The 25,681-nt window shown below is 37.8% G+C and overlaps 3 protein-coding genes across 8 annotated transcripts; all 3 read right to left on the bottom strand.

Moving 5' to 3' along the window:
* Positions 1 to 7,579: 7,579 nt before the first annotated feature.
* LOC107813706 (pentatricopeptide repeat-containing protein At2g03880, mitochondrial-like) lies at positions 7,580 to 14,113 on the bottom strand. Of its 4 annotated transcripts, none has more exons than XM_016639018.2 (5): positions 13,928 to 14,113; positions 11,122 to 13,136; positions 10,841 to 11,006; positions 10,641 to 10,731; positions 7,580 to 10,261 (listed from the first exon to the last, which is right to left on the bottom strand). In XM_016639018.2, exon 2 carries the CDS (start codon positions 13,115 to 13,117, stop codon positions 11,138 to 11,140), a length of 1,980 nt encoding a protein of 659 aa, XP_016494504.2. In that variant the 5' UTR covers positions 13,118 to 13,136; positions 13,928 to 14,113; the 3' UTR covers positions 7,580 to 10,261; positions 10,641 to 10,731; positions 10,841 to 11,006; positions 11,122 to 11,137. The 4 variants fall into 4 exon arrangements, with proteins under 4 accessions (XP_016494504.2, XP_016494488.2, XP_016494510.2 ...); XM_016639002.2 differs by having other exon boundaries at positions 11,122 to 13,357; XM_016639024.2 differs by having other exon boundaries at positions 10,595 to 10,731; positions 11,122 to 13,357.
* Positions 14,114 to 17,173: 3,060 nt separating this feature from the next.
* Positions 17,174 to 20,356, bottom strand: LOC107813737 (cytosolic Fe-S cluster assembly factor NBP35). 3 transcript variants are annotated; one of them, XM_016639045.2, is made up of 4 exons: positions 20,164 to 20,356; positions 20,015 to 20,086; positions 19,814 to 19,915; positions 17,174 to 18,300 (listed from the first exon to the last, which is right to left on the bottom strand). In XM_016639045.2, exons 2-4 carry the CDS (start codon positions 20,061 to 20,063, stop codon positions 17,375 to 17,377), a joined length of 1,077 nt encoding a protein of 358 aa, XP_016494531.2. In that variant the 5' UTR covers positions 20,064 to 20,086; positions 20,164 to 20,356; the 3' UTR covers positions 17,174 to 17,374. The 3 variants fall into 3 exon arrangements, with proteins under 3 accessions (XP_016494531.2, XP_016494525.2, XP_016494536.2); XM_016639039.2 differs by having other exon boundaries at positions 20,015 to 20,098; positions 20,164 to 20,304; XM_016639050.2 differs by having other exon boundaries at positions 20,015 to 20,123; positions 20,164 to 20,296.
* A 2,162-nt stretch (positions 20,357 to 22,518) lies between these two features.
* LOC107813756 (large ribosomal subunit protein uL6z/uL6y) lies at positions 22,519 to 25,288 on the bottom strand. Its single transcript, XM_016639061.2, has 3 exons — positions 24,798 to 25,288; positions 22,949 to 23,071; positions 22,519 to 22,822 (listed from the first exon to the last, which is right to left on the bottom strand). Exons 1-3 carry the CDS (start codon positions 25,170 to 25,172, stop codon positions 22,736 to 22,738), a joined length of 585 nt encoding a protein of 194 aa, XP_016494547.1. The 5' UTR covers positions 25,173 to 25,288; the 3' UTR covers positions 22,519 to 22,735.
* Between the last annotated feature and the right edge of the window lie 393 nt (positions 25,289 to 25,681).

The following is a 25,681-nucleotide window of genomic DNA, read 5'->3' on the forward strand; positions in this document are numbered from 1 at the left end:
AGGATGGACATGTCGAAATAAATTCCACGAGCTTAACCTGGGATTGGAGGAATAAGTATATTAAATATTTAAAGAACGGAAAACTCCCATCGAACCCTAAAGAATCGAGGGTTCTATGAACCAAGGCTGCTCGATTCACACTGGTTGAAGATGGAACATTATACAGAAGGATGTTTGATGGACCACTGGCGGTATGTTTGGGACTAGGAGACACCGATTATGTTTTACGAGAGGTTCATGAAGGCACTTGTGGAAACCACTCTGGCGCCGAACCATTAATTCGCAAAATCATCAGAGCAGGGTAATACTGGGATAGCATGGAAAAAGACACTAAGGAGTTCGTTTGAAAATGTGATAAATGTCAAAGGTTTGCACCGATGATCCACCAACCCGGAGAGCAGCTTCATTCAGTCATTTCTCCATGGCCATTCATGAAATGGGGAATGGATATCGTCGGCCCTCTACCATCGGCCCCAGGTAAAGCTAAATTTATTCTGTTTATGACTGACTATTTCTCTAAATAGGTTGAAGAACAGGCGTTCGAAAAAGTGAGGGAAAAAGAGGTTATAGATTTCATCTGGGACCACATCGTGTGTCGATTTGGGATACCAGCAGAAATAACATGCACAATGGTAGACAGTTTATCGGTGGCAGAGTGACGAAATTCCTCGACGACCATAAAATCCCGAAGTCCTTTGGGCATATCGGACAACATCTAAATCCAGTATAGGAGCAACCCCATTTTCCCTAGTATATGGATCTGAAGCCCTAATTCCGGTCGAAGTCGGGGAACCAAGCACAAGGTTCCGACATACATCGAAAGAATCAAACTACGAGGAAATGAATACTAGCCTCGAACTATTAGATGAAAAATTAGAGGCGGCACTAGTTCAAATGGCTGCACAAAAATAACAAATTGAAAGGTACTACAACAGAAGAACCAACCTACGCCATTTTAAGGCCGGGGACTTGGTCCTAAGGAAGGTCACTGTTAACACTCGAGATCCTAATGAAGGGAAGCTCGGCCCAAATTGGGAAGGACCCTATCAAGTCCTCAATATAGTCGGGAAAGGGTCTTATAAACTTGGAGCAACGGATGGAAAACTGTTACTGATTAATTGGAACATATTGCTTCTCAAATGATATTACTGTTAAGGTATGATTTTCTCCTCTATCGTCTATATACGTACATTCGACACAAACTCATTGCAAGAATTCGACGAAAAACATTAAGACCTCTGGTTTCAAAGCATGCGTTGTACTCTTTTTTCCTTAAGTTCGGCTTTTATCCCGAATGGGTTTTTCCGATGAGGTTTTTAACGAGACAACAGCTCTGTGCTACCCGGGGACAAATCAATTATATCTGAGGCTCCTTCATAATCAACCTCGAATACTGGGGGGCTACCCAGCGAATAAATCAAAGTTCGGCACAAGAAAGTTATTCCATATCAAATTCATGACAAACAGAGGCTCGATAGAGAAAAATGTAAGGGCCAAATGGTCAAAACAAACCATGCCTGCGTAGTTTCGCTCGGACTCTGGCACAAGATACAAACACATGTGTAATGACTTATAAAGGAGAACTTCTTTTTCAGATATCTCACACTTTGAAAAGATTTTTCTGCTTCATGATTCAAACGGGCTTAAAGGCCAACCACCATCAAAGGGATTTTTGATAGCGGTCATAAAAGGCCTACGGGCTTAGATATTCTGAGTTCGAGTTCGAAACAATCACTCACTCAAATTAAATCCTAAGGGCTATCTTACTTCGAGTTCGAGCAATCACTTACTCGGTCATAAAAAGCCTATGGGCTAAGATATTCTGAGTTCGAGTTTGAAACAACCACTCGCTCAATTATCAAAAGCCTAAGGGCTATCTTACTTAGTATTTGAAACAATCACTCGCTCAATTATTAAAAGCCTACGAGCTGAGATATTCTGAGTTCGAGTTCGAAACAATCACTCACTCAAATTAAAGCCTAAGGGCTATCTTACTTCGAGTTCGAGCAATCACTCACTAGGTCATAAAAAGCCTACGGGCTAAGATATTCTGAGTTCGAGTTCGAAACAACCACTCGCTCAATTATCAAAAGCCTAAGGGCTATCTTACTTCGAGTTAGAAACAATCACTCGCTCAATTATTAAAATCCTACGGGTTGAGATATTCTGAGTTCGAGTTTGAAACAATCACTCACTCAAATTAAAGCCTAAGGGCTATCTTACTTCGAGTTCGAGTAATCACTCACTCGGTCATAAAAGGCCTACGGGCTAAGATATTCTGAGTTCGAAGTAATCACTCACTCAGTCATAAAAGGCCTACGGGCTAAGATATTCTGAGTTCGAGTTCGAAACAGTCACTCATTCAAATTAAAGGCTACGAAGACCGAATTCGATGAAATCACCTAAATCCTCATAAAAACATCCGCAAGGCATAAATGAAATCTTCACGAAGCAAGGCAGTAAAAGAAAAAGATATTTGTATAGATATACATGGGTGGTTTATATAAATAAATGCAACATAGAAGAAGCAAAGGGCTAAGCTTCTGGGTTATCTTCGAGAGCGGTCTCTTCTCCTTCTCCAGCGGGCTCCCCCCCATCTTCGGGCCCGCTCTTGCTACCATCATCATCGCCATCATCATCGCCATCAGAAGCCAAGGCTTCAGCTTCATCTTCGAGCTCTTTAGCCCTTTTTATCTCTTCAGCAAGGTCGAAACCTCGAGCGTGTATCTCCTTGAGGGTCTCCCTCCGAGACCGACACTTAGCAAGTTCGGCAACCCAATGTGCTCGAGTGTCGGCAATATCCGCTGCCTCTCGTGCCTCTATCTGAGCAGCCTCGGCATCAGCCCGATACATGGCAATGGACTTGTCCGCCATGACTTTCGACGACTCAACCTCCGCCTTGGCCTTAGCAAGTCGTGTTTCAAGCTCCTCGATCCTCTTGGCCTGAACCGAACCCTTTTGCTTGATGCTTCGAAGCTGAACATCGGCCGATAATAATTTGGCCAAGATGGTTTCTTTTTCTGCAGCCAGGCGGTCGACAGTCTCCTTCCACCAGTTACATTAAGCCTTGATTTGATCGACTTCTTCCCAAAGCAACCTGATCTTTTCAACATTTTGCTGCAGCTGAGATAACGAAGGGTTATTTTCCACAGTTGGGTCAAACCTATACTCTAACAGAACGAGGCTCACTTGGTTATCCTGTTCGGCCTCTTCTTCACGAGCCTTACCCAAATCTGCTTGGAGGTCCTTTATAGCCTCATTTTTTTGGCTGCAAAGAAGCCGCAGGGCATCTCTCTCCCCCAAGACCTTTTGAAGCTCGACCTCACACTGGCTGAGGTCGACTCAAAACCTGCTAATGGCCTGCACAGTAGGGAAAAAACACAAGTCAAGTTTGGAAAAGAATGAAGAAACCAAGCACAGTAAAATCATTACCCGAGAAATGAAACGTTGGGCCTCTTCTAGGAGAAGAGAAGCATCACCAATGTCGGAGGCATCATTGACTCCAGTAAAAAAATCCCGAAAAGGGTCCCCTACACTAGAGCCTCCGCCCATATCGGGGGTTTTCAATTCTCGAGCTTCCTTTAACACCTCCTCAGAAAAGGTTGGAAGAGAAGGCAAATGCCCCACTATCATAGTCCCAAGCGAATCGCTCGGGACGCTCTGATCGAGACTCGGGGTACCGGAACCGACCCCGACCGGTATAGCCGCCATCGACTCATAAGGTCTGGCGACCTCGATAGCTTTCGCAGATCGGATCACCAAAATCGAGGCATCATCTTTTTCTTCTTCTTCTTCTTCTTCTTCTTCTTCTTCTTCTTCTTCTTCTTCTTCTTCTTCTCTCAGCCGTTGGACCGAGTCCGTTGAAAGATCGATTGCCTTCCTCCTCACCCTTCGAGTTTTGGGCTTGGGGTCCTCTGACAGAGAGACAGCTTTTCGCTTCTTATCTTTCCCCGATTCCAGGACCGGGGACTTGGTTCCTTCCTCACCACTCGAAGGCCTCAAAACGGCATCCTTGGTTACACCTGCATGAAAGGAAATCGGTAACGAATGGAGCATAAAAAATATTTCGAAGAACACGAGAAGTGACCCTTACCATGATTCTTGGCCTCCCATCTACCTTTTTGTCAAATCACGCCAAGCGCGTTCGGCATAAGAGGAAGTCGAGTCTAACTTCTGAACCCAATCCTCGAGGTCGAGTACCGCTTGTGGCATCCAAGGGGCAGTTGTATATCGGAGAAAGACATTAGATAAAATCGGAGAAAGATACGAAAAGCAACGTCTTATGAAACCCACTTACGGTCGAAATTCCATTCCTTGGGGAACGACATCTTCTCTTCCGGAATGAGGTCACGGGTCCTCACCCGGATATAATGGCCCATCCAACTCTGATCCTTGTCTTCGTCGATGCTCGACATCAAAGCCTTCGATGCCCGACGATAAAGCCTGATTAGTCCTCGAAAGATTTGAGGCCGATACAATCGTATGAGGTGATTCAGGGAAAAATCCAGCCCCCCGACCTTGTTGGAGAAAAAGCGAAGTAAGGTTACTATACGCCATAGAGAAGGATGAATTTGACCGAGGGTAACCTGATATCTTTTGCAAAAATCAATGATCACCGGGTCGACAGGACCCAATGTGAAGGGGTAAGTGTAAACACTTAAAAACCCCTCCACATGAGTGATGACGCTCTCTTCGGGATAGGGAATTTGCAACGCAACCTCGGAACCCCAGTTGCAGTCTTTCCTCACAGCCTCGAGATGACCCTCCGTTATCGAGCACATGTACATCGACACATGCTCACATCGACCCGGAACAGATGAAGGGTTCACAACCTTAAAATCAATCTTCAGAGTATGCGGGCCGGGAACATACTTATAGGGAGGCGGCTCCACCGGCGCCTTGTCGCCGGACGGCCGTGAAGAAGAAGCTTTCTCCTTCTGAGATACAGTTTTCGAAGTTTTCGCCATTAATGTAAGAGAAAGAAAAGTGAAAGAAGATGAAAGGTTGATGGTTCCAAACGCTGATGAATGTGGCTCTACAAGTGGCGAAATAGAGACAGAAAGAGTAAAGAAATTTGGGAGATTGAAGATGTAAAAGTGGTAAATGATAAATGGAAGGGCTATTTAAAGGTTTATACCGTGGCGGTTCAGTATCAGCGGTGACCGACCACCATCTGATGTGCATTAAATACCTTGAAAGACTAAATCGACGGGACATCTATCATATACGTCACGATCGAGCCCAGTGAAAACGTCAGCTTATAATCCGATCGAGCCGTCGAATATCATATCGTTTCTCACCACATTCTTCCTGAGAAACGAGGGGACTATCTGTATACGGTCGAAATAGATTTCGGCCTCCGTACGTTTGATCGAGTTCGAATGGTAAGCGATCGAAGTGAGAGCTCGAAACGAGTTTCGAGGATAGTGCATACAAGCCTCGAGCTCCAAGACCGATCGAGGAATCGGCTCGGTATCATTGTCAAGCTCATGATCAAATCGAACCGCAAGGCAAAGAGAAGATTGTCGGAAATGCACAGGCCGATTGACACTCACCTCGAATGTCGAACTCGAACTCAAGCCGAGAGCTCGACCCAATACCGAGCTCGAACCAGTATCGAGCTCGCAGACAGGAGCCGTTGCAACCGCACTAGGGGAGAGAATCTTGGAAGGAATCGAGAAAGGGACAATTCATGATGGATTCTCCACTATATATTTTTTATTGTAAATAATAGTAAGATCCCTCTACTATAAATTGGGGAATCCTTGTAAACACAGGTGGAGATGATGGTAAGAAAAGACTACTTCTATTTATTGAAGAAAATCTCTTAAGCTTGTTTGACTCAACATACTCACTCTTCTAGTTCAATAATTTATATCTCATTTCCATAGCCAAAAATCCTAACACTTCCACTTCTACGTACGATTTACGTCAGGCTATATCACAAATCCTTAGAACTACTTGTAAATTCAACTATATCCGATTTTCTGGGTAAACAGTTTGGTGCCCACCGTGGGACTAAGGATAACAGTGATTGTTTGATACAAATCCGCAATACGCACCAGTTTACAATTCCTAATCAGCAATGGCAAACCCTCGATTCATGGTTTTACCTATCGACCACGAAGCCGGCCTTCAGGATGAAACCAACAACTTGATACTCAGGGCAGGAAGGCCACTTAACGACGTCACTGAAGCTCGAGTCGAAGCACCACTAGATGTAAATTCACAAGTGGCTCTAGAGGCGAACCAACGTTCCGATCCGGAAAAAAGCATTCAGGGTGGTACTCGATCCGTAGCTCGAGACGCAATGGCATTTACTCAAAATTGTCCAGAAAGAAAGATTAGGTACCTCAACAACCCTTTCACGCACAAAAGGTAGGAAACTAGTGGAAATTGAAATTGAAATAAGTTGGTAAACAGGATAAGAAAATATAACTTCCACTACAACTCCACATCATAACAGGACAAAGGTATCTAATCATCATTTATAGTTTGTAAGCTAGTAAAGGCACTAAATAGTTGCTTATTTTCCTGTTTGCTTATGTTACTTCAGCTTGGTTAAACTTAATTGTTACAATTTCTGAATAGAAAAGTCATTGAAGTGCGTCTCCTTTCAGTTGTCAATACCATCAGTTGGAATGATAAAAGTTAAATTATATATTATAAGCAAAAGATGCATGTATGCCAATCATTGCCAGTAAATCTAAGGGCAAAAAGGGCAGTCTGGTGCCTAAGGCATTCCGTGTTCACGTATCACGGAAGAGTCGCACCCCAAGCAGTGTAACATAGACGGTTTGCCCTAATACAAGTATTTCTGATTGCTTCCACGGCTCGAACCAGTGACCTATAAGTCACACGGAGACAATTTTACTGTTGCTCTAAAACTCTCCTTCATTGCCAGTAAATCCAACTCCACAAATACATAGAACATATACCAAAATTATATGCTCTTAAACCTTCGACCATGCATAGTCCTCTTCACAGGAAATGCCACAATTTTGAAACTAACAAACTTCTGCAAAGCCACTGCTAATCTCTACAATGCCAGCTATAACAAACAATTCAAAATCATCTATTTAATCTTAATCTATATACTCACGGTCTTGAATCCTATGAACTTATCTGAATCTGCAAACGTTTATTGTATTGCAGTGGTGTTTTAGCCAACTTGCTCGCAACAATTCCACCTAAAATTTTCATACTTCTATAGTAGAGGTATCGAGTAACTCTGTCCATCAAAACTTAGGTAAATGAAAAGAAATCGCCAACTTTTTTTGCCTCTACTGTGATTGGTCTCCTATGATCTTCCATACCTTAGGGTACAAAGCTTGAAACAGAAGATAACTGGCAACAAATATTCTAAAGGACATATTAAGTTCTTAATTTAGCCATTCACCTAGTCTGAGAAAACCTGAATCCCTAAAATATCTCTATTAATGATTGTATCAAATCAAGGAAAACTAACAAAAGCCATCTAAACCTAAAAAGAAAAAAAAATAGACATAAAATCTAACACCTTTATATGCAAAACCTAATACTATCTGCAAAAAATCATTCAAAAAAAGGCAAAAAAAGATCGTTCAATAAACGGCATTTACATTCAAATCGAGCTAATTTTATTCCAAGTAATTAGTTCACCTTCCAACCAAAGTAGAATTCTCTAAAACTACATAACAACTTCTTTAAAAACAATTACAACAAAATTAATACTTTTACTTGTTCAATTTTCCATGACGCTCTTGATTTTAGCTGCTTCAAGCTGCGTCTTTCCCTCGGAGTAAGCAGCGGTGACCTCAAACGGCTCTGGAAGTACCTTGTTTTGACGAAAACCATTGATAGTTTGGCGTCCAGAAAACTATCTTGTGAATTGGATCTCTTCACAGAACATTAAAAAAAGATGCTGAAATGGCTAACATTGCCACTATTACTGATGCACTGACTATTGGACGGACATAATTGAAAATAACCTGCCTCACATCTCCGAATGAGCCTCTAGCTGTTGATAAGAACTCGGCTACCATCTGTTGAATATGCTTCTCTTGGGCCTCATTTTTCAATGTCAGCAAAGTAATCGTCTTTTCAAGTATCTTTCTTTCATTATAGAGGTGCAAAAGAAGATTTGACCTCAACTGGTTGCATAGGTTATCTTGGTCAATAGATACAACTTTAGGCGGATGACGAAGCTCATACTCTCTAATCTGCTTCTGCAATAACTTGAGATCACCTTCCGCTGTATCAATTCTCCTCCAAGTTTTAGCATCCTTTTCCTTCAGATCATTGATTGTATGTTCCAATTTATGGATCATAGCTGCAGTTTTTGTATATTTGATTTCAGATTCCTGCACTCTCTTTTCGTTTTCTTGAGAAGAGAGTCTTTCCGAAACAATCTCTCTACTCCCTCGGGGCTGCGTACTCACTACCTTCCCCAGACCCAATCTATGAGATTTCACTGGGTTGTTGTTGTTGATGATTTCAGACTCCCGCAATAAATAGTCTCTATGATTTCCTAACAGGATTTCAGAAGCAATCTCTCCCTCCAACAACCTTCGCCAAGCAACTTCAATTTCTTCTTCCATATCTTGACGTTTAATTCTTCTTCAACTTGTCTAGATTTAGAATTTCGAACGAGTAAGAGAGAGGGGAAACCAAAAAAATTGAACCAACTCTTTTGCTATTTTGTTTGGGATAAAAAAAATATGAGGGAAACGAAAAGAGTTTCCTCCGCAAAGAATCCTATATTTTGAAAACCACAAGTCTTATGGATACACCTATATATATATATATACATAGGAATCCGAAAGTAAAGAAGGAAGTCTTAATCCAACACAAAAACCAAAAATCAATCGAAGCCTATTCTTTCTACTCTATATATAGTACTGCTACGGAAGTCCTAATCCAAAACAAATACAAAAAATCAATGGAAACCTATTCTCTCTATACATAGTACTGCCACGGAAGTCCTAATCCAACACAAAAACAAATTTCGAATTTATTTTTTGAAAATAATAAATAATTGATTTCAATCTTATGTATTTTCACAAGATATGGACGGTGTTCAATGCCAAGTTTCATTATTCAGAAGATTTTGATTCAAAACGTGAGTCCTCTATGTCGTACTTGAATTATATTAGACATGTGAAGCACGTTATATAAATGTCAGAACTAAATAGATTATGTAATACTCTTTCCGTTTCAATTTATGTGAACCTTACAGAGAATGACCTCTTTCCTTATTTGAAAACAATTTAACTTTATGCAATGATTTATAGCCACACAAAATATATGTGCCTCATTTTACACAAGTTCAAAAGTCTTCTCTCTTTTCTTAAACTCCGTGCCCAATCAAATGAGTTCACATAAATTGAAACGGAGGGAGTAGGAATTATAAGTTCAGAATTTATGTTTTTTTAATTTAAATTTTGCCTACAATAGTTTTGTAACAACATATCAAAAGTCCATCCATTACTCATCTGGCAAAACACATTTTTCAAGTAATTCTAGATTCTCTATTAGGGCAGGCCGGTGCACTAAACTCTCGCTATGCGCGGGGTCCGAGGAAGGGCCGGACCACAAGGGTCTATTGTACGCAGTCTTACCCTGCATTTCTGCTGGAGGCTATTTTCACGGCTCGAACCCGTGACCTTTTGGTCACATGACATCAACTTTACCAGTTACTCCAAGGCTCACCTTCGAATATAAAATGTAGATAACAATTGGTTACCAAATACCAAACATGGCTATCAGATTTAAACGAATAACAAGATTTTGTTTTTTCATATCCGAAATCTCCGAAGGCTACAGTTCAAAACTTGATGGATAAAACTGTACCATCTATTCCAGTTGCTTGGAGGAATTGCAATTTAATATGGTAATATGTGGTCTAAGCTGGGACATCAGCCACACGAAATCAAGCTCTTCGGGATGAATTCATTCAGGAACTTAAATAGACCATTCTTGCGCCACATATCATCTGTGTTTTGAACCAACGAAACTGCGTGACCTCAACATTAGACTAAATATAGACAACAGAAAGAAACCAGATTTCTCTGGTAAATCTTGTACCCTTCTAGACCAAGCGAATTGGGGACTCTTGGGCCGTAAATATCAATATTAAGGAGGCTGAAATGGAAAACCTAAAACCTTAGCTGCCAATGCAAATGCCAGTTACATAGAGAATGTACTCTTAGCAATCCTTTCCTTGACAGATATAAGCAGTTCATGTTTCACCAGTTTGCTATTTCAAAGATTGCCCCTAAATCTGCATGGAAACCATAAGAAACATGTGGAACATAAGTACAAAGTTTCCTATATAGACAGACTACTGAAGCCTATAACTCTAATTCACATACAAATTAAACCACGAAGTAAGTAAATTGATCGCTATAGGACATATTAGCAAAGCATTTTCCTAAAAGAAAAAACAACAACAAATCCAGTCTAGTTCACAATATGAGGAAGTGACTTCATTGCCAATTAGTTCATTTTGATCAGGGAAAGCAACAAGCATACTTGACAAACAAGAACCACACTGAATAATATCTCAATAATGGAAGAAAAGTAAAAGTCCCAACAAGTATTCAAATACACATACTTGACAAGAGAGTAACGGCTGGGGAAAGATTTGAATAAGAGAGGACCTGGATCAGGGATTTTTAATGTAGTTGCACAAAGCTCTTGACTTGGATAAGCTTCATTTTCTAGCAGATTTCAAATAGGGGACCTTGCAATCTGAAAATTGAAGATGGATGAAATTTTCAGAAGATCAAATAGGCTTGAACAGTCCAACTAAAAGATGTATTTTCTTAAACTTGGGACTTTTGCTCAGCAGCTGCTATACCTTCAGAGGTCTCCTCAGTAATTTTGCTTGCCAACCTAGAAACTCATAGCTGCCAATACAAATGCAAGTTGGGCAGAGAGTGGATTCTTGTCAACCCAACCATTGCTGCATGAAACCAGTACTTTGAGCTCCATAGTTGACACTATTTCTGCAAGTGTTACTATATCTGCCAGCAAAACATATAAACATGGGGGACAAGTGAGTATGATGTGTTTAATGTAGACAGTGAAGCTTATAAGTCTATCGAAAGCAAATTAACTAGGTATTTTATCATACTCAACTGAAGTCCATTCCCATCTACCAATAATCTCCGCATGAACAAATACCATCCTGGAAATGATGGTAACGGATAGGATCTCTTATGACAATGCTCCGACGCTCTATCTGTGCCAAAAGTTTCGCGAATAAATGGCAATCTCCACAGATCCTGAGATTCTTCCTGATTCTAATGGTCTTCTCTCTAGACAGGCTCATTACACCAAAGGCAACAGCTATTTTCTCACTGTGGTACAGAAGTGAATCTTCCATCTGTTCACCTTCAAGATCTTGCAAGACAAAGTTTGTGTCTGGAACATATCCCACTTCCTTTAATCTCCAAATAATCTGATTTAGCTCTTTTTTAATTTCCTCTATTTGTGGATGAGAGTTGTCTCCCATAATAAAAGCATGGATCTGTTTGTTCACTTCAACCCAGCTGCATCCTGGTTCCTTCTTCACTCCTCTTTCCCTCATGGACCTTCTCAAGTCCATAACGTCTTCCCATTTGTGAGTGTGCGCATAAATATTAGATAGCAATATGTAAGTTCCTGCATCACTTGGATCCAGCTTTATAATTTGTTTGGCAGCATATTCAGCTAAATCCATTTTTCGATGTACTCTGCAGGCACCAAGCAATGTTCTCCATGTCACAGCATCTGGTTCACATTCCATTTCATGGATTAGTTTCACCGCTTCATCTAGCTTCCCAGATCTTCCAAGAAGATCAACCATGCAACCGTAGTGTTCTCTTCCTGGATCAATACCAAAGAGCTTCTTCATCGAGTGGAAGTAATATTGCCCATCTTCTACCAGTCCAGCATGGCTGCAAGCAAATAAAACTCCAAGAACAGTGATGTAGTTTGGTTTGATCCCTGAGACTTTCATCTCCTTGAATAATTCCAGTGCTTTTCTGCTGAAACCATTCTGGGCATAGCCTATGATCATGGTGCTCCAGGAGATCACGTCCTTCTCTACCATCCGAGTAAATATTTTGTGGGCATCTTCTAAATTGCCACACTTGCAATACATGTCCAAAAGTGCATTGTTAAGGATTAGGTCCCGCTGGAACTTGAGTACATCAACATGGACTTGACTTCCAACTTCTAAAAGTGCCAAACTAGTACAAGCTCTAAGAACACTTGTCAAGGTCGACTGATCAGACGAGAATCCGGCTCTCTTCATTCTTTTGAAGAGAGTCAAAGCTTCATCCCCATCACTGTTTTGAGCAAATCCACCAATAATGGAGTTCCAGACAACAAGATCCCCTGTCACCATCTCATTAAAGGTGCACAATGCACACTCGAGTTGACCCATTTTGGAGTAAACATCAATAAGAGCACTTCGGACAAATACGTCAGACTCCAGACCAACTTTGAGTATGCTGCAGTGGAGCTGCCCAAGATTGGACAGGTCATCACAAGATCTCAGAACAGAGGAGTAAGTAAACATATTAGGTCTCACACCATCTCTCAGCATGAGGATCAAAAACTCCAAAGCCTTGTTGTTGATCTTAGCGCTAGAGTAGGCAGCTATCATTGTAGTCCAGGAGACAACATTTCTGTCAGACATTTGATCAAATAAAGCTTGTGCTTCGTCCAGCATGTTAAACTTCACATACATGTTAATAAGTGTGTTAATGAGGAACGTTTTGGGCTCATAACCATAGGAGAACACATGTTGGTGGACCCGTTTGCCTTGTTCGACTGCGCCACGAGCCAAGCAGCACTTAATGAGTTCAGAGTAGGTGACAGCATCAGCCCATATCTTGTGAGTTTGCAAGGAGTTTAATGCTTTCATAGCCCCGGGAAGATCCCTTTGATAGCAGTAAGTAGTGAACTCATTGAGCATATCATTACATTTAATTGATCTTGTCTCATTCTGCCACTGAGTTGCTACACCAGAGTAACAGCGCAGATGTTGAAGCAGATGTCCAAGTGCAAAGAGTGGAGGAAATGGACCAATAAAAACCAGACCAAATACTGGTGTGAGTTTGGATTTGAATCTCAGTAAGGATTTCATCTCATTTTATGTTGTAGGACTGTGAAGATTTTCAGAAAAGCAATACAGTATGAGCAAAGTAACTACCAATTAAATGCGTTATACAAATTTTCTTTCAACATAATTAATAGGCAGCCCGGTGCACTAAGCTCACGCAATGTGTGGGGTCCGGGAAAGGTCTGGACCACATTGGGTCTTATGTACGCAGCTTTATCTTGCACTTTTGCAAGAGGTTGTTTCCGCGCTTGCACCCGTGACCTCCTGAAAACATAATTGAAATGGAAAATTTGCAGCTCATACGATTTTAGATGTAGTTTCTACTTCTCTAGTAATTCAGAAAGTTTTATCCACGTTTAACCTCCAAAAGAAGGTCAATCTAAAATCATGAATTGAAATGTGACAACACTAGGAAGGAGAGAGCATAAACATTCAGTAGAAATTTTTCGACACTAGTATTCATAAAAAGGGACCAGCCTATTCCACAATTAACAGCTTCTCATTAAAGAACAGAGCTAAAACGTGATTCTATATTGAGAAGAATCATATCCTTGTTTTAGCAACTCATATAAGGGCAATAAACTCTCCAAGTTCAGACCTTTTTTTTTTCTTTCTTGTGTGTGTTTTTCCCACCTCTAACAATCAATTTATGTTTAGCTTTAGTGAATAAAGAGATATGAATTTGCTAATCTAATTAATTTTGGCTATGAACCTGCTCGCAAAAAGTTATGTTCAATGTTTTCCCGGTTAATATAGAAAGTAATATATGCATACAATCAAATAGGTTGTAGGCATTGCATAAGAGTAACAAGTAGAAACAGAATTTGTACTCACACTTTACAGAAATGAGACCGTGACACGAAGATTCAGCGTAGGCAATTGCAAGAATTTTGGATGTTGAAACTAAGAAGTTGTCTAATTTAAAGCAATTTCCAGCTGCAGCTATATTCGTAATAGCTCGGCCCGCCCAATCCGCGAGAAATTGAGGAATGGCGATTAAATCATACTAGTAACTTTGAGAAAATGACAAAATGGTGTCTTATGTTTGGGATAGGCCTAAATTGTCCCTTAAATATACTCCTAAACAGTTTTGATCCGGGGTGGATATAAAATCCGAAAAATCAAAAAATCAGACTGAACCGAATTAATTTGGAATTTTGGTATCGGTTCTTCGATTTTTTGGTAGTAATTAGGTATAAATATTTTAAAAGTTCGGTACTTCGGTACGGTTCTCGGTAGAGGTGTTCATAAAAAACCGAAAAACCGAACCAAACCGACCCAAAAAAACGATACTTTTTAGGTTTGGTTTGGTTTTGGTTTTGAATTTTAAAAACCGATCAAACTTGGTTTGGTTTTGGTTTTAATCAAAAAATAACTAAAAAAAATCGAGTCAAACCGACTATAAAAGTAGCTATTTAAATTTATTATTACACATATATATGTATATTTTTATATAAAATTTCTAAAATTTTATGGTACATACTAGTCATTTAGATTTTTAGTCTAGTTCTTTGCTATTATAATAATCTAATTCTTTGCATTTACATTCTAGTTTGATTGGTAGTTTTCTTTTGCTAAGTACAAGAATTTATTTCATGTTAAAAATAATCAATTTTTAATTGAGTACTTTAATTATTCATCACTATTTGATTCAATTATCATCAATATATCTTGGTAAATGATAGATTTCTCAAAAAGCAATTGATTTGATAGTATTACGTTGAAAATATAGTTACCGGAATATGTGTTCGGTAGTGTATGTCTTATGTTTAAGAAACAAACCGATGAATAACCGATGTATCTAATTCTTTGCTTTTACATTCTAGTTTGATTGGTAGTTTTCTTTAGCTAAGTACAAGAATTTATTCCATGTTAAAAATAATCGATTTTTAATTGAGTGCTTTAATTATTCATCACTATTTGATTCAATTATCATCAATATATCTTGGTAAATGATAGATTTCTCAAAGAATAATTGATTTGATAGTGTTACGTTGAAAATATAGTCACCGGAATATGCGTTTGGTAGTGTATGTCTCATATTTAAGAAAAATATCAACGAATAACCGAAAAAACGATAAACCGAATCAAACCGAATCGATAAAAAACCAACTTAATTGGTTTGGTTTGGTTAAAATATTTTAAAACCCGACTTACTTGGTTTGATTTTTTTTTTTAGGAAAAATCAACCCAAATCGAACCATGAACACCCCCTAGTTCTCGGTATTGAACTTTCAATACTTTGATAAACCAAAATATCGAAATATTTTAGTAAGCCCATCCCAAGTTCCCATTTCCCAACCCAAGTACAACTTACAACCCCTAAAGCCGGTAAGCCCAATTCAACTATCCAAATCCAATCTTCTACTTTTGACTTACAATAAGATATGTATACCAAGATTACAAACTCCAACTTGGTGGAATGTGTTGATATTTTCATATATTTGATTCTGGAACTAAATAATATTGGAAAAGTTCCTCATTTTCTTGTTGTTTTAGATTCTTTGGTTTCTCTGTCCTTTGTTGCTCTACTGTGAATTCTCAGTTAGAACATAAATGTAGCAAATTTGATTTTTAAAGCTGGAGCATTTTCAGGCTAGAAGGAACGATTAGTGATTATCATAAATTTGGATTAAGTACAGTACTAATATTAGGCATTTGAAGATAGATTGGGTGCAATAGATGAAAACATTATTCCTTCGAGTTCGTTGTTGACAAACCAATATGGTTATCTCATGGATTTGGATTATATGGATGGACTATTATGAGAACTCCACTAACAGCAATTTTACCGAACCGTATTGAAGTCGTACCAAATCAAATTAAGAAATACCAAATCGTATCGAACTATTTTGGTACGGTATTTGATATGCACAATTGACATACCAGAGACCGAAATTTTTAAATACCGTACCGAACGTCCACCCCTAGTTTTGATCTTTAAAGTTTGGCAAAAGTAGATGCTTTTAATCTTCGTCAAATCTTTTCTTCTCACAGTTCACATTAAATTTAATAACAAGAGTTTGTTACTCCCTCTGATCCATAGTTGGCACATTCCTTAATAAAATACTAACTCCTAGAGAAAAAAAGGTATTTTGACTACGTTATCATTAATTAAAATTTGCATATTGTTGACACATGTGGATATGTAAATAAGGGCAAATTTTGAAAAAATAAAGTTAATTCCTTCTCGATTATGTAAAAGGACACTTATTTTGGTTCAAAATAAAAGGACAAAAAAATCACTTATTATAGATCGGAGAAAGTAAATACTTGACAGACTCCAAACATGTTCACTTTTAGACCACTCATGTTCTAAATTAGAGAGCATTTTAGACCTATTTCTAAACATAAGAGAGCATTTTTAATTATTTTCTCGTAATCAATGATTACTATTAAAGAACAATTGGTGTCAATACATTGTTGATCTCCATTGAATTTTATAAGAAGCAAAGTTTCATAACATCTTCTTTCTGATGAAATGATAGGTGTATGAAAATCTACTAAAATCTAGTGAGCAATAAGAGATTATAGACCAACTGATGGTTCAGCGCAAAATCGATGCAGTAATTTATACCCAGAAAGAAAAATTTTAAAAAAAAAGAAGGAATAGACAGTTGAACACAGTAAACTTATAAGCCAGCAACCTCATCTGTGGCTGGGTGTGACATGACCTCTTTGCTACAAGATGACATGCTTATTTTTCTTTTCTTTACATAACAGTTATGGTGTCCTGACCAACTTACATCTACTGCAATTAAACCATTAAGTATATGTTACCTTCTATCAGTACATATACAGATCAATTATGCATACATGGATTGCTACTTAAGCTTGGCCTAACTGATTGTGAAGTAGCACCAAAGAGTAACTGCACAGCAACAACATAACACTACTATACAGTACTAAAAACATAATACATTAAAAGCACCTGTTCTGGGGTCAAAAACATTGATCTTTCTTCTTTCTTTTCGCCCACGGTGCAAGTATATTAGGTTGAGGTCCAAGGGAACAGAAAGAAAAATTTCGCGGGAGTGAACGTAAACTCATATCACAGGAGATAACATTTCTCATCCATTATTCATCAGTCTATTCAACTATCATTGGGAACAAACTTGTTCATTTCACAAATCATCGTATCTAAACCACTAAAATTTAATACTCCACATCATACATCCATATCGGGAGTGATAAAAGTTGCCTTACGAACAAAAGGTTGGTCACAAGTACCAGAACTTAATAAGAGAAAAGGTATAGAAAGCCTTAAAAAAGCAATAAATACTATGCTCCATTCTCTGTTCTTGAGATCATTTTCTGAGCCAACATCTTTTCTATTATCATCTTGAGTGCGGGGGCACTTGCACGACACTTATCATCTGAAAAGCAAGATCGCCCTTCTTCAGCTGCTTTACATAGCTGAGGATCAAGTGGTACTTTCCCAAGAAAAGGGACACCCATATCACCGCACATCTTTGCAGCACCTCCACCACTGCTATCAAAAACTTCACTAAAGGCAACCAAGTTTAGCATTTCTGGGGCTTTTTCTCTCATATAAGCTATGGCCCACTCGGTCATGTCTTTTTGCTCACCGGTCTCTGTCATTCTCATGAATTTGAATTCTGTGAGTGGTTGGGACAGACCACTCATGTTCTCAACAACACCAAGAACCTCCACCCCAACTTTCTTGCAAAAACTAACTTCTTTCCTCACATCTATCAGTGATACCTGTTGTGGGGTTGTGACGATAACTGCACCATCTATTCCAGTTGCTTGTAGGAATTGAACAATTGAAATATGCTCATCTGAGGTCCCAGGTGGAGCATCAACCACAAGAAAATCAAGCTCTCCCCAATAAACTTCTTTGAGGAATTGCTTAATTAGACCATTCTTGCGGGGACCTCTCCATATGACAGCTTCATCAGGGTTGGGAAGCATGAAACCAATTGACATAACCCCAAGGTTAGACTCAACATAAACAGGGGACCATCCAATGTTACTCTGGTGAATCTCTTGTCCTTCTAGACCAAGCATCTTTGGGATGCTGGGGCCACATATATCAATATCAAGGAGACCTACTTGAAAATCCATAGCTGCCAATGCAAAAGCAAGTTGAGCTGAGAATGTACTCTTACCAACTCCGCCTTTGCCAGATAAAACCAGTATTTTCTGCTTCACAGTTGCCATTCTTTCTACTATCTCCACCAAGTCTGCACGAAATAATAAATACAAATACGTGACAAATGAATACCATTGTATATGGTCGAAATAGATTTCAGCCTTGGCACGTCCGATATGGTTCGAAGGGAAAATATAAGTAATTGGGAAAAGCAACGGCTGAAATATACAGCATGCATTTGACCCCAGAAATGTCCCAACTTGGTAAATAAACAATCTAGTCAGTATTACACTATCAACCACTTTGTCATTCAACTTTCGAAAACCTAGGGTGTCCGCATACTAGCTTTCAGAAGCAAACAAATTATTCATTAGAAAGCGTCAGTCAACAATATTCAAATTTCCTTTGTTACTTACTGCAACATATAAGAGCTACTTGAGTTACACTATCCATATGAGAACATAAATTCAAAATAAATGTACCAAGGCAATAGTTCTAAAATTAGAAAAGGTAACATCTGAATGAGAGCTAGATGCCTATGCCTGAGAGGTGCTTAATGTGATTTAGATATTCTTTAGTGTGAACGTTTGCACGTTTTTGTGTGGAGAAAATCCTTTCTATCGTTGCTCATTCCACAATGAATCTTCAGAAATATAGAATTCCTTCAACTTCTTCTTAAGTTCCCTTCTTGCTGCACAGACTAAAAAACCCTCTCCGACCAATCATTGCAGAGCATACACATTTTTTTTTATTGGTAAAGTTTATGTCTTTCAGTGAACTTCAGTTAAAAGTTTATCCTTTCTTTCTTAAACTCATTCCCAAGTTAAGGATTTAAAATATTGAACTAATTCCTGAGTTGATGATCTTAATAAGATTCAGACAAATTGAATTAAGCATCCTTCCTTTATGACTTTAGGTACTGTATGAGCATGGGTATATAGCCAAGGACATCAAAAAGACATAATGCAATAAATAACAAACATGTCTGAAATTTCTGTGAAAAATACGCATATGTATCTTGTACTTCAGCAACAAGTGCACTCTATCTGCTAATAGTGCTTCATATGTGCTTCATATGTGCTTCATATGTAATGAAATTGCCGATAGTTACTTAATAATAGCCCCTCCATTGTGTTTCATTAACATAGTTTAACCACCCTGACTATTAAAAAAGAAAGACGAAGATATTATGCTGAGGTTACTTTGAACTATGTATATACACAATCTTGTAATAGTACTATAAGTGTTTCTAAATGATTCCATTCCGAATTCTAGAAGAAAGAAGCTTTTGCCATTTTTATAATGTCAAACTAATTGGGACGGGATGTCTTTCTCTTAGCATTTGGATTAAAGCAATTGATTTTTTCCCATCCCCATAAGCTTTGGCGCGCAGAGTTAACCCCATAAGATACATAATCCAATCCAAAGCTAGCACGACACTAGGATATTAAAAAATAAAAGGGATAACATTCCAAGTCAGAAAAATTGACACCTAATATTTCAAGGAAAGAAAAACAAGTTCAAACAAAGTATTTTACAGAATCATATTATGCACAATTAAAGAGCAAAATAGTGATGGAAAAAATATTGGAAAAAGAAAAGACCTGGGTCAGGGCCTTTAGGAGCAGTAGCACAAATTTCCTGATTGGGGCATCCTTGGCAAGCATCCGATTTTCCTGCTGTTTCAGATTGTGGACCTGGACAATCTGAAATACCAACAACAAAACAACACAAATATAGACGCTTAAGCAATTAAATCGAAGGAAAAAAAAAAACTTTAGCTTTACATCAAAGAATAAACATACGTTCAGGAGCATTTTCTGGGATTTCATTGGGCCCTCCTCCGTTTTCCATCTTTTTCCTCTTAGCTTTACAACCTGCAGGAACAGCTAGAATACAGCCCAAAGATTTAAACTTTAATTACAGCTAAATTAGTAATCGCAAATTCCAGTACCTTTTTCTTCTGCAACAAGTCGATTGTTGTCGGTCTAAGGTTTACAGAATTTAACGAAATTTTTGTAGGTTTTTTTATGCTGCCTTTTAGGCTCAGAGAAATGGCTGTAAATTTGTAATTCCTTTTGTATATTAGGGCTACAGAGTTTAACTCAGGGGAGAGATAAAGAAAAGGAACATAAGTGTAAATGTTTGACTTTTATTTTACTTGTTCCCTTATGTTTAAATAAAAAAGTACCCTTTGAGTATGCATCGAACACTTTTTGATTATTAAAAATTAATACTTTTGATCTCCATCAAATATTTAATGAATTATATTAATGAAAATATGGAAAAAAGATCAGTGAGAACTCACATTTAAAGGTTAAATTTTGTATTTTGTTATTTTTGGTCACTTTCTAGAGTTTGATGCACCCTTTGAAAGTGCAATTTCTCCTATTTTGGTGTCTAATGTACTTTTTAGGATTTGATGGGACTTTTGTGGTGTTTAAGCATAAATTATTTTTTTCATATTTTCCGTCAAATCTAACTAATATAAATTGTTAAATATTTGATGGAGAGCAAACTTAAATGTAATATTTTACGAACTACTTTGAACCTATTTTCAAACATATGAGACTATTTTTATCATATATATATTTTTTTTTGTATTTTGACATAAGTTTTTTTTTTTAAAGTAGATTTTGAAGTTAAGTTAAATAAATTAAAATTGTATTTGGACATACATTTATTTGAAAAAATAATACATATCTAATGTCACTTTTTCAAACTTGAAACTCGGTATCTTATTTCATTTTCTACTAATTATACTAGTACTAATTAACGTTATATGCCGGGGAGAAAATAACAATTCAAACTGGAAACTGGCTATTTTTAACATCGTTATATAATTTTCGTGTTTCGATATTAACTCGTTCACAAATCAAACAAATACCAAAATTATATTGAATCTGCCATAAGATTCAATAAAGTACTAAAAGTTTGCGGGCTAGAATTAGGTTAGAGAAATTTATATTTCATATTGACATTACTTTATGCTGGTATTTCTATTTTCACGTGATTTATGTCATTTCGCTTTTAAAAAATTTATTATTTACACGTATCCCTTCAGTTTGCATTTTAAAAAAATTATTATTTGCACGTATCCCTTCAGTTTGCATTTTAAAGTCTTTAGGCGAATATGACTCGGTGACCACACTAATCTCCCTCGATTAAAGATTTAAAGTCTTTTTTGGTTTGGATGAATAAGGATAATGGTGCACAAAGTATCCCGCATTCATGCAGGATCTAGAGAAGGGTCGCATTTCAAGGGGTGTAATGTAAGCAATCTACCCTGATGCAAGTATCAACTTGAACCCGTGACATATAGGTCACGTAAAAATAAATTTACTGTTGCTCCAAGCCTCCCTTTAATTGCATGAATAAGATGAAGAGAAATAAAAATTTATCTATAACCGTAATGTCCAAAACAATGTATATACCAATAAATGCCTCTAGTTCCAACCAGCACATGAACCAAGTATCTGTGCTTACAAAAACCACCGATTCTCTACAAGATGAAACATGGCAACCCCCAACTTATATGATTCTTTCTCTTTCTTTGGAACATCCAAAACGTTTAACAGTGTTTGCTAGTAAATATTTTTTTGTTTCACTTACTGCTTACTGGCTCCATCACATTTGATAGCTTGTGGATAGTAGATTCAGAGGAGCCTTGGAAATAAATCACATGATTTGCCAAATCTTGGCAGCCACAGCCACCACAATTAGATAATCTATACCCTCATAACATGGCAACACTGATGGTAAGAATAAACAAACTCAAAACATTAAATTGATCAATGTTTTACTACAAAAGTGTTGCTAAAATCATCCTTACCTTAACAAGTATGGTGTCAATAGGTCTTGTTTATTCTTCGTAAAAACGAACTATTGCACTGATCCCTGATGCAACCCCATCACGATTGGAAAGTGTTTTGAATCAACTCCCGGTGTCCTTACCGAGGGTAGAAAGTTAGTAGATAGTCAAGCACTATTCCTTTCCAATCCATTTTAGTAATATTAGTATGTATTCTGGTTCCTGGCCTGCTACATGTGTTTTTCGTTTTGGTCATCTTATTATCTTGCTGCTTCATTTTCATGGCTTGTACACTATCGTTTCTCTTTCCTATTTGCGCTTTATGCTTTTACTGAGCCGGGGGTCTATCAGAAACAACATTTCTATCTCCACAAGGTAAGAGTAAGGTTTTTGTATACACTACCCTCCACAGACTCCACTATGTGAGATTACATTGGGCATTTTTTTTCCTCAAAAAAAAATCGTGCCGCTTGATAGAAAAACAGAAAACAACGCAGATTTAGAATTACTATAATCAATCTGCTTTCAAGAAAAACATTAATCTTCCCAGTTCCAAGAACAAATTACTTATCTCAAAAGAATCTTAAGTAAAAAACCTTACAATATTTTGATTGATCTAACTCCAAACAAATTTGCAAGGGATCCCAACATAACCTCAACTCTTAACCAAAAATAACGAGAACAAACAGACCAAGAGCAATCTACTGATAACTACTTACTCTTCCTCAACTATTCTTCCCTTCTCGCTGACATAGATACCATCAAGGAACTTACGGATATCTTTGTTCTTCACATGGCATTTCTGTCCCAAAAAAAAACAATATATGACCTCAATATGCAAGATATTGATATTCACTATAAAGAGTAAACACATATTACGGCGAAATAGGGTGATATCTAAAAGAACAGAAAAGAAACGGAGGTTTACTTGGTTAATGAGGGCAGCAGATCGTGAGACAAGTTCAATGTCATTTCCGTCCAATACCAACTCATCCTTCACTTTTTCTGACCGGACAACAGTAACTCCTTCAAGCATATCGACTTTCCTCACCTGAAAATCACAGCAAACAAGTCGGTCTCTTAGTGCTCTACACTTAAGAAATGCCCATAACAAGTGCAACAGCAAAAACAAATTATACGACCTCAAGGTTATTTAAATGTCAAATCATGCTGAAACGTGAGATAGCAATGTATTGTGGATCACAGCATCCAAACAAGAAGATAATTACAAGCTAATGCATAGAGATCCCAGTGATAAGGGAAGAAATTTAAATTTAAATTTAATATAACAATATCATTTCCAAGCAAAGGTCAACAGATTCTACATTCTGTAGTGTTGGAAGACGAGTAGACAAACATATCAATCATTCTAGGACAACTTCCCTTTAATCATGACCATTGAACAGGAGAAGGGAGGGGGGGGGGGGGGTTAAAGAAAAACTTAGAAAGCATCCTCTAAAAGTATCAAATCATTGTCTTAGTACATTCCTGTATAATTTTAAAAACAATCAGCAAAAATAAAGCACAATGAAGCTTGTCTTAGTACATTCCTGTATAATTTTAAAAACAATCAGCAAAATAAAAGCACAATGAAGCCCATTGCTCAAGAACACTATAAACCATGCAAGGGACATTTAAATCCATCAATATTAGTGTTGCGATGATCTCCACATGTTTAAGAAAAGACGGATATAGTCCATACAACAAGCAGCATGAAGTAAAGGCATCAAAGTTGTTAAACACTTCTCAATGCTTTTTACCTCTGCTATTTGAAACCTATCCCTGAGCAGCCAATGAAAAAGAAAAGGCCCTGATCAAGCGTCTTTGGTATGGCAAAAAATGTTTTCTTGGAAAATATTTACCACATATCTTGAAATGTGGAAAGGTTTTCCTCCAAGGAAAATATATGAATTCCCTCCATTAGCGAGAGAAGTCATTTTCCCTTGCAACATCTCAACTCTTACTACATATCGCTTACTTTAATCAACACTTACCCATTGTTATTCACCGTTAATACAAGTATATGACCAACAACACTATGATTATCCCTTATCCTACACAACAACAACTCCACCAATCCCCAGCTTCTCAACGCGAACGCGGTACCCTATCGCGAACGCGTAGAGCAACCCGCTCAAACTTTCGCAAACGCACTCCTCCTGTCGCGACCGCGATGACTAAACCACCAGTGGCCCCATAATACTCTTCGCGATGACTAATAGCCCAGCGCCAGAAATCAGAGAAACCAGTAATGCCAATATGAGGATAATGATCCGAAATCACTCCGGAACTCACCCGAGCCCCGCGGGACCCACCAAATGAACTATTCCAGCTGCTTATTCATTATAGTTTAACTAGTTTTAGGCTGATTATCAACCTACCGTAATCCTCCTACTTCATCCAACCTTAGGAACAGAGCAAGGTCACACAGGATAATCATGTGTAAGCAATATTTATATCTAACCAAACACATGAAAATTATCCTGTAAATGTAAAAAATTAAGTTTAACAAAAACTAAAATTCATGAAAAATACTTTCCTTCGTACCAAACACACTCGAGAGTCGAGAAGCTTATATATTTCCCAAAACGAAAATTAGATGAACATTCCTAAAGTTAAAATTAACATACAACAGCAACATGTATAATCAAACATTTCAAGATACCAGCATCATAGTTAAACAAACAAAAACAAACCAACATTTTAATCAGATCATAAAAACCCACTTAATACATAACAAAAACAAAGACTACAAAAAAAAGAGAAAGAAATCATACCCTCTTCTCGCCAAGGAAATTCCTGATCTCAATGGCCTTATTCCCTCCACTAATCGACGCATTAATAGGAAAATGAGCATACACAAAACGCATCTTGTAACGGTACCCTTTAGTGACACCAGTGATCAAATTCTCAACGTGACTAAGTGCTGTACGGATTGCAGCCGTAGTCTTACGCGAACCAAACCAAGCATCAATCTTGAGCTTTTTTTTGCCTGTTTCTTCATCTTTAATGAGCTGAAAATCAAGATTTAAATGCTTGAAATTTCTAGTGAGTTTTCCTCTTGGTCCTTCTACTTCTATTTGCTTTGCTTTTACTTTAATGTTTACCCCATCTGGGATGTCCATTGTTTCTGATGAGAGTATTGTCTTCATTTTGCTTTACTCTCTTTCTCTCTCGGCGTTTCTGTGAAGACAGCAAAACCCTAGCGGGGGAAGTCGGCGTTTGTGTGAAGACTGCAAAACCCTAGCGGGGGAAGTTTGTGTAAGGTGGTGAGTTAGGGATTAATAAACCTAGAAATGATTAATGATGTCTTGGGTTATTGGGCTTATGGACCTTCAAAATATAGCCAGCCCAATACTTTTTGCTATAGATTGGCCCATTTCTTCCTTCTGTTTCTGAGGGGTCAAAAATATTTTTTTTTGTTTAAAAAAAACTTTTTTAAAAATGTAAGTTGTTTGGCCAAACAGAAGCAGTTTTTCTACTTTTGGGAAGAAGCAGATAATTCTAGCTTCTTCCAAGAAGCAGAAGCAGAAAATTAATTTATTCAAGACAAACTTATCCTCTCTATAAATTTATATTTTTCAAATTATCCCGTATTGATTTAATTTTTTTTTCATATTTGTTTCTTATTTTACCATTCTTTTAAATTTTACGAATACAT

The sequence above is a fragment of the Nicotiana tabacum genome, chromosome 15 (genome assembly GCF_000715075.1).
Source record: "Nicotiana tabacum cultivar K326 chromosome 15, ASM71507v2, whole genome shotgun sequence".
Taxonomy (NCBI): Eukaryota; Viridiplantae; Streptophyta; class Magnoliopsida; order Solanales; family Solanaceae; genus Nicotiana; species Nicotiana tabacum.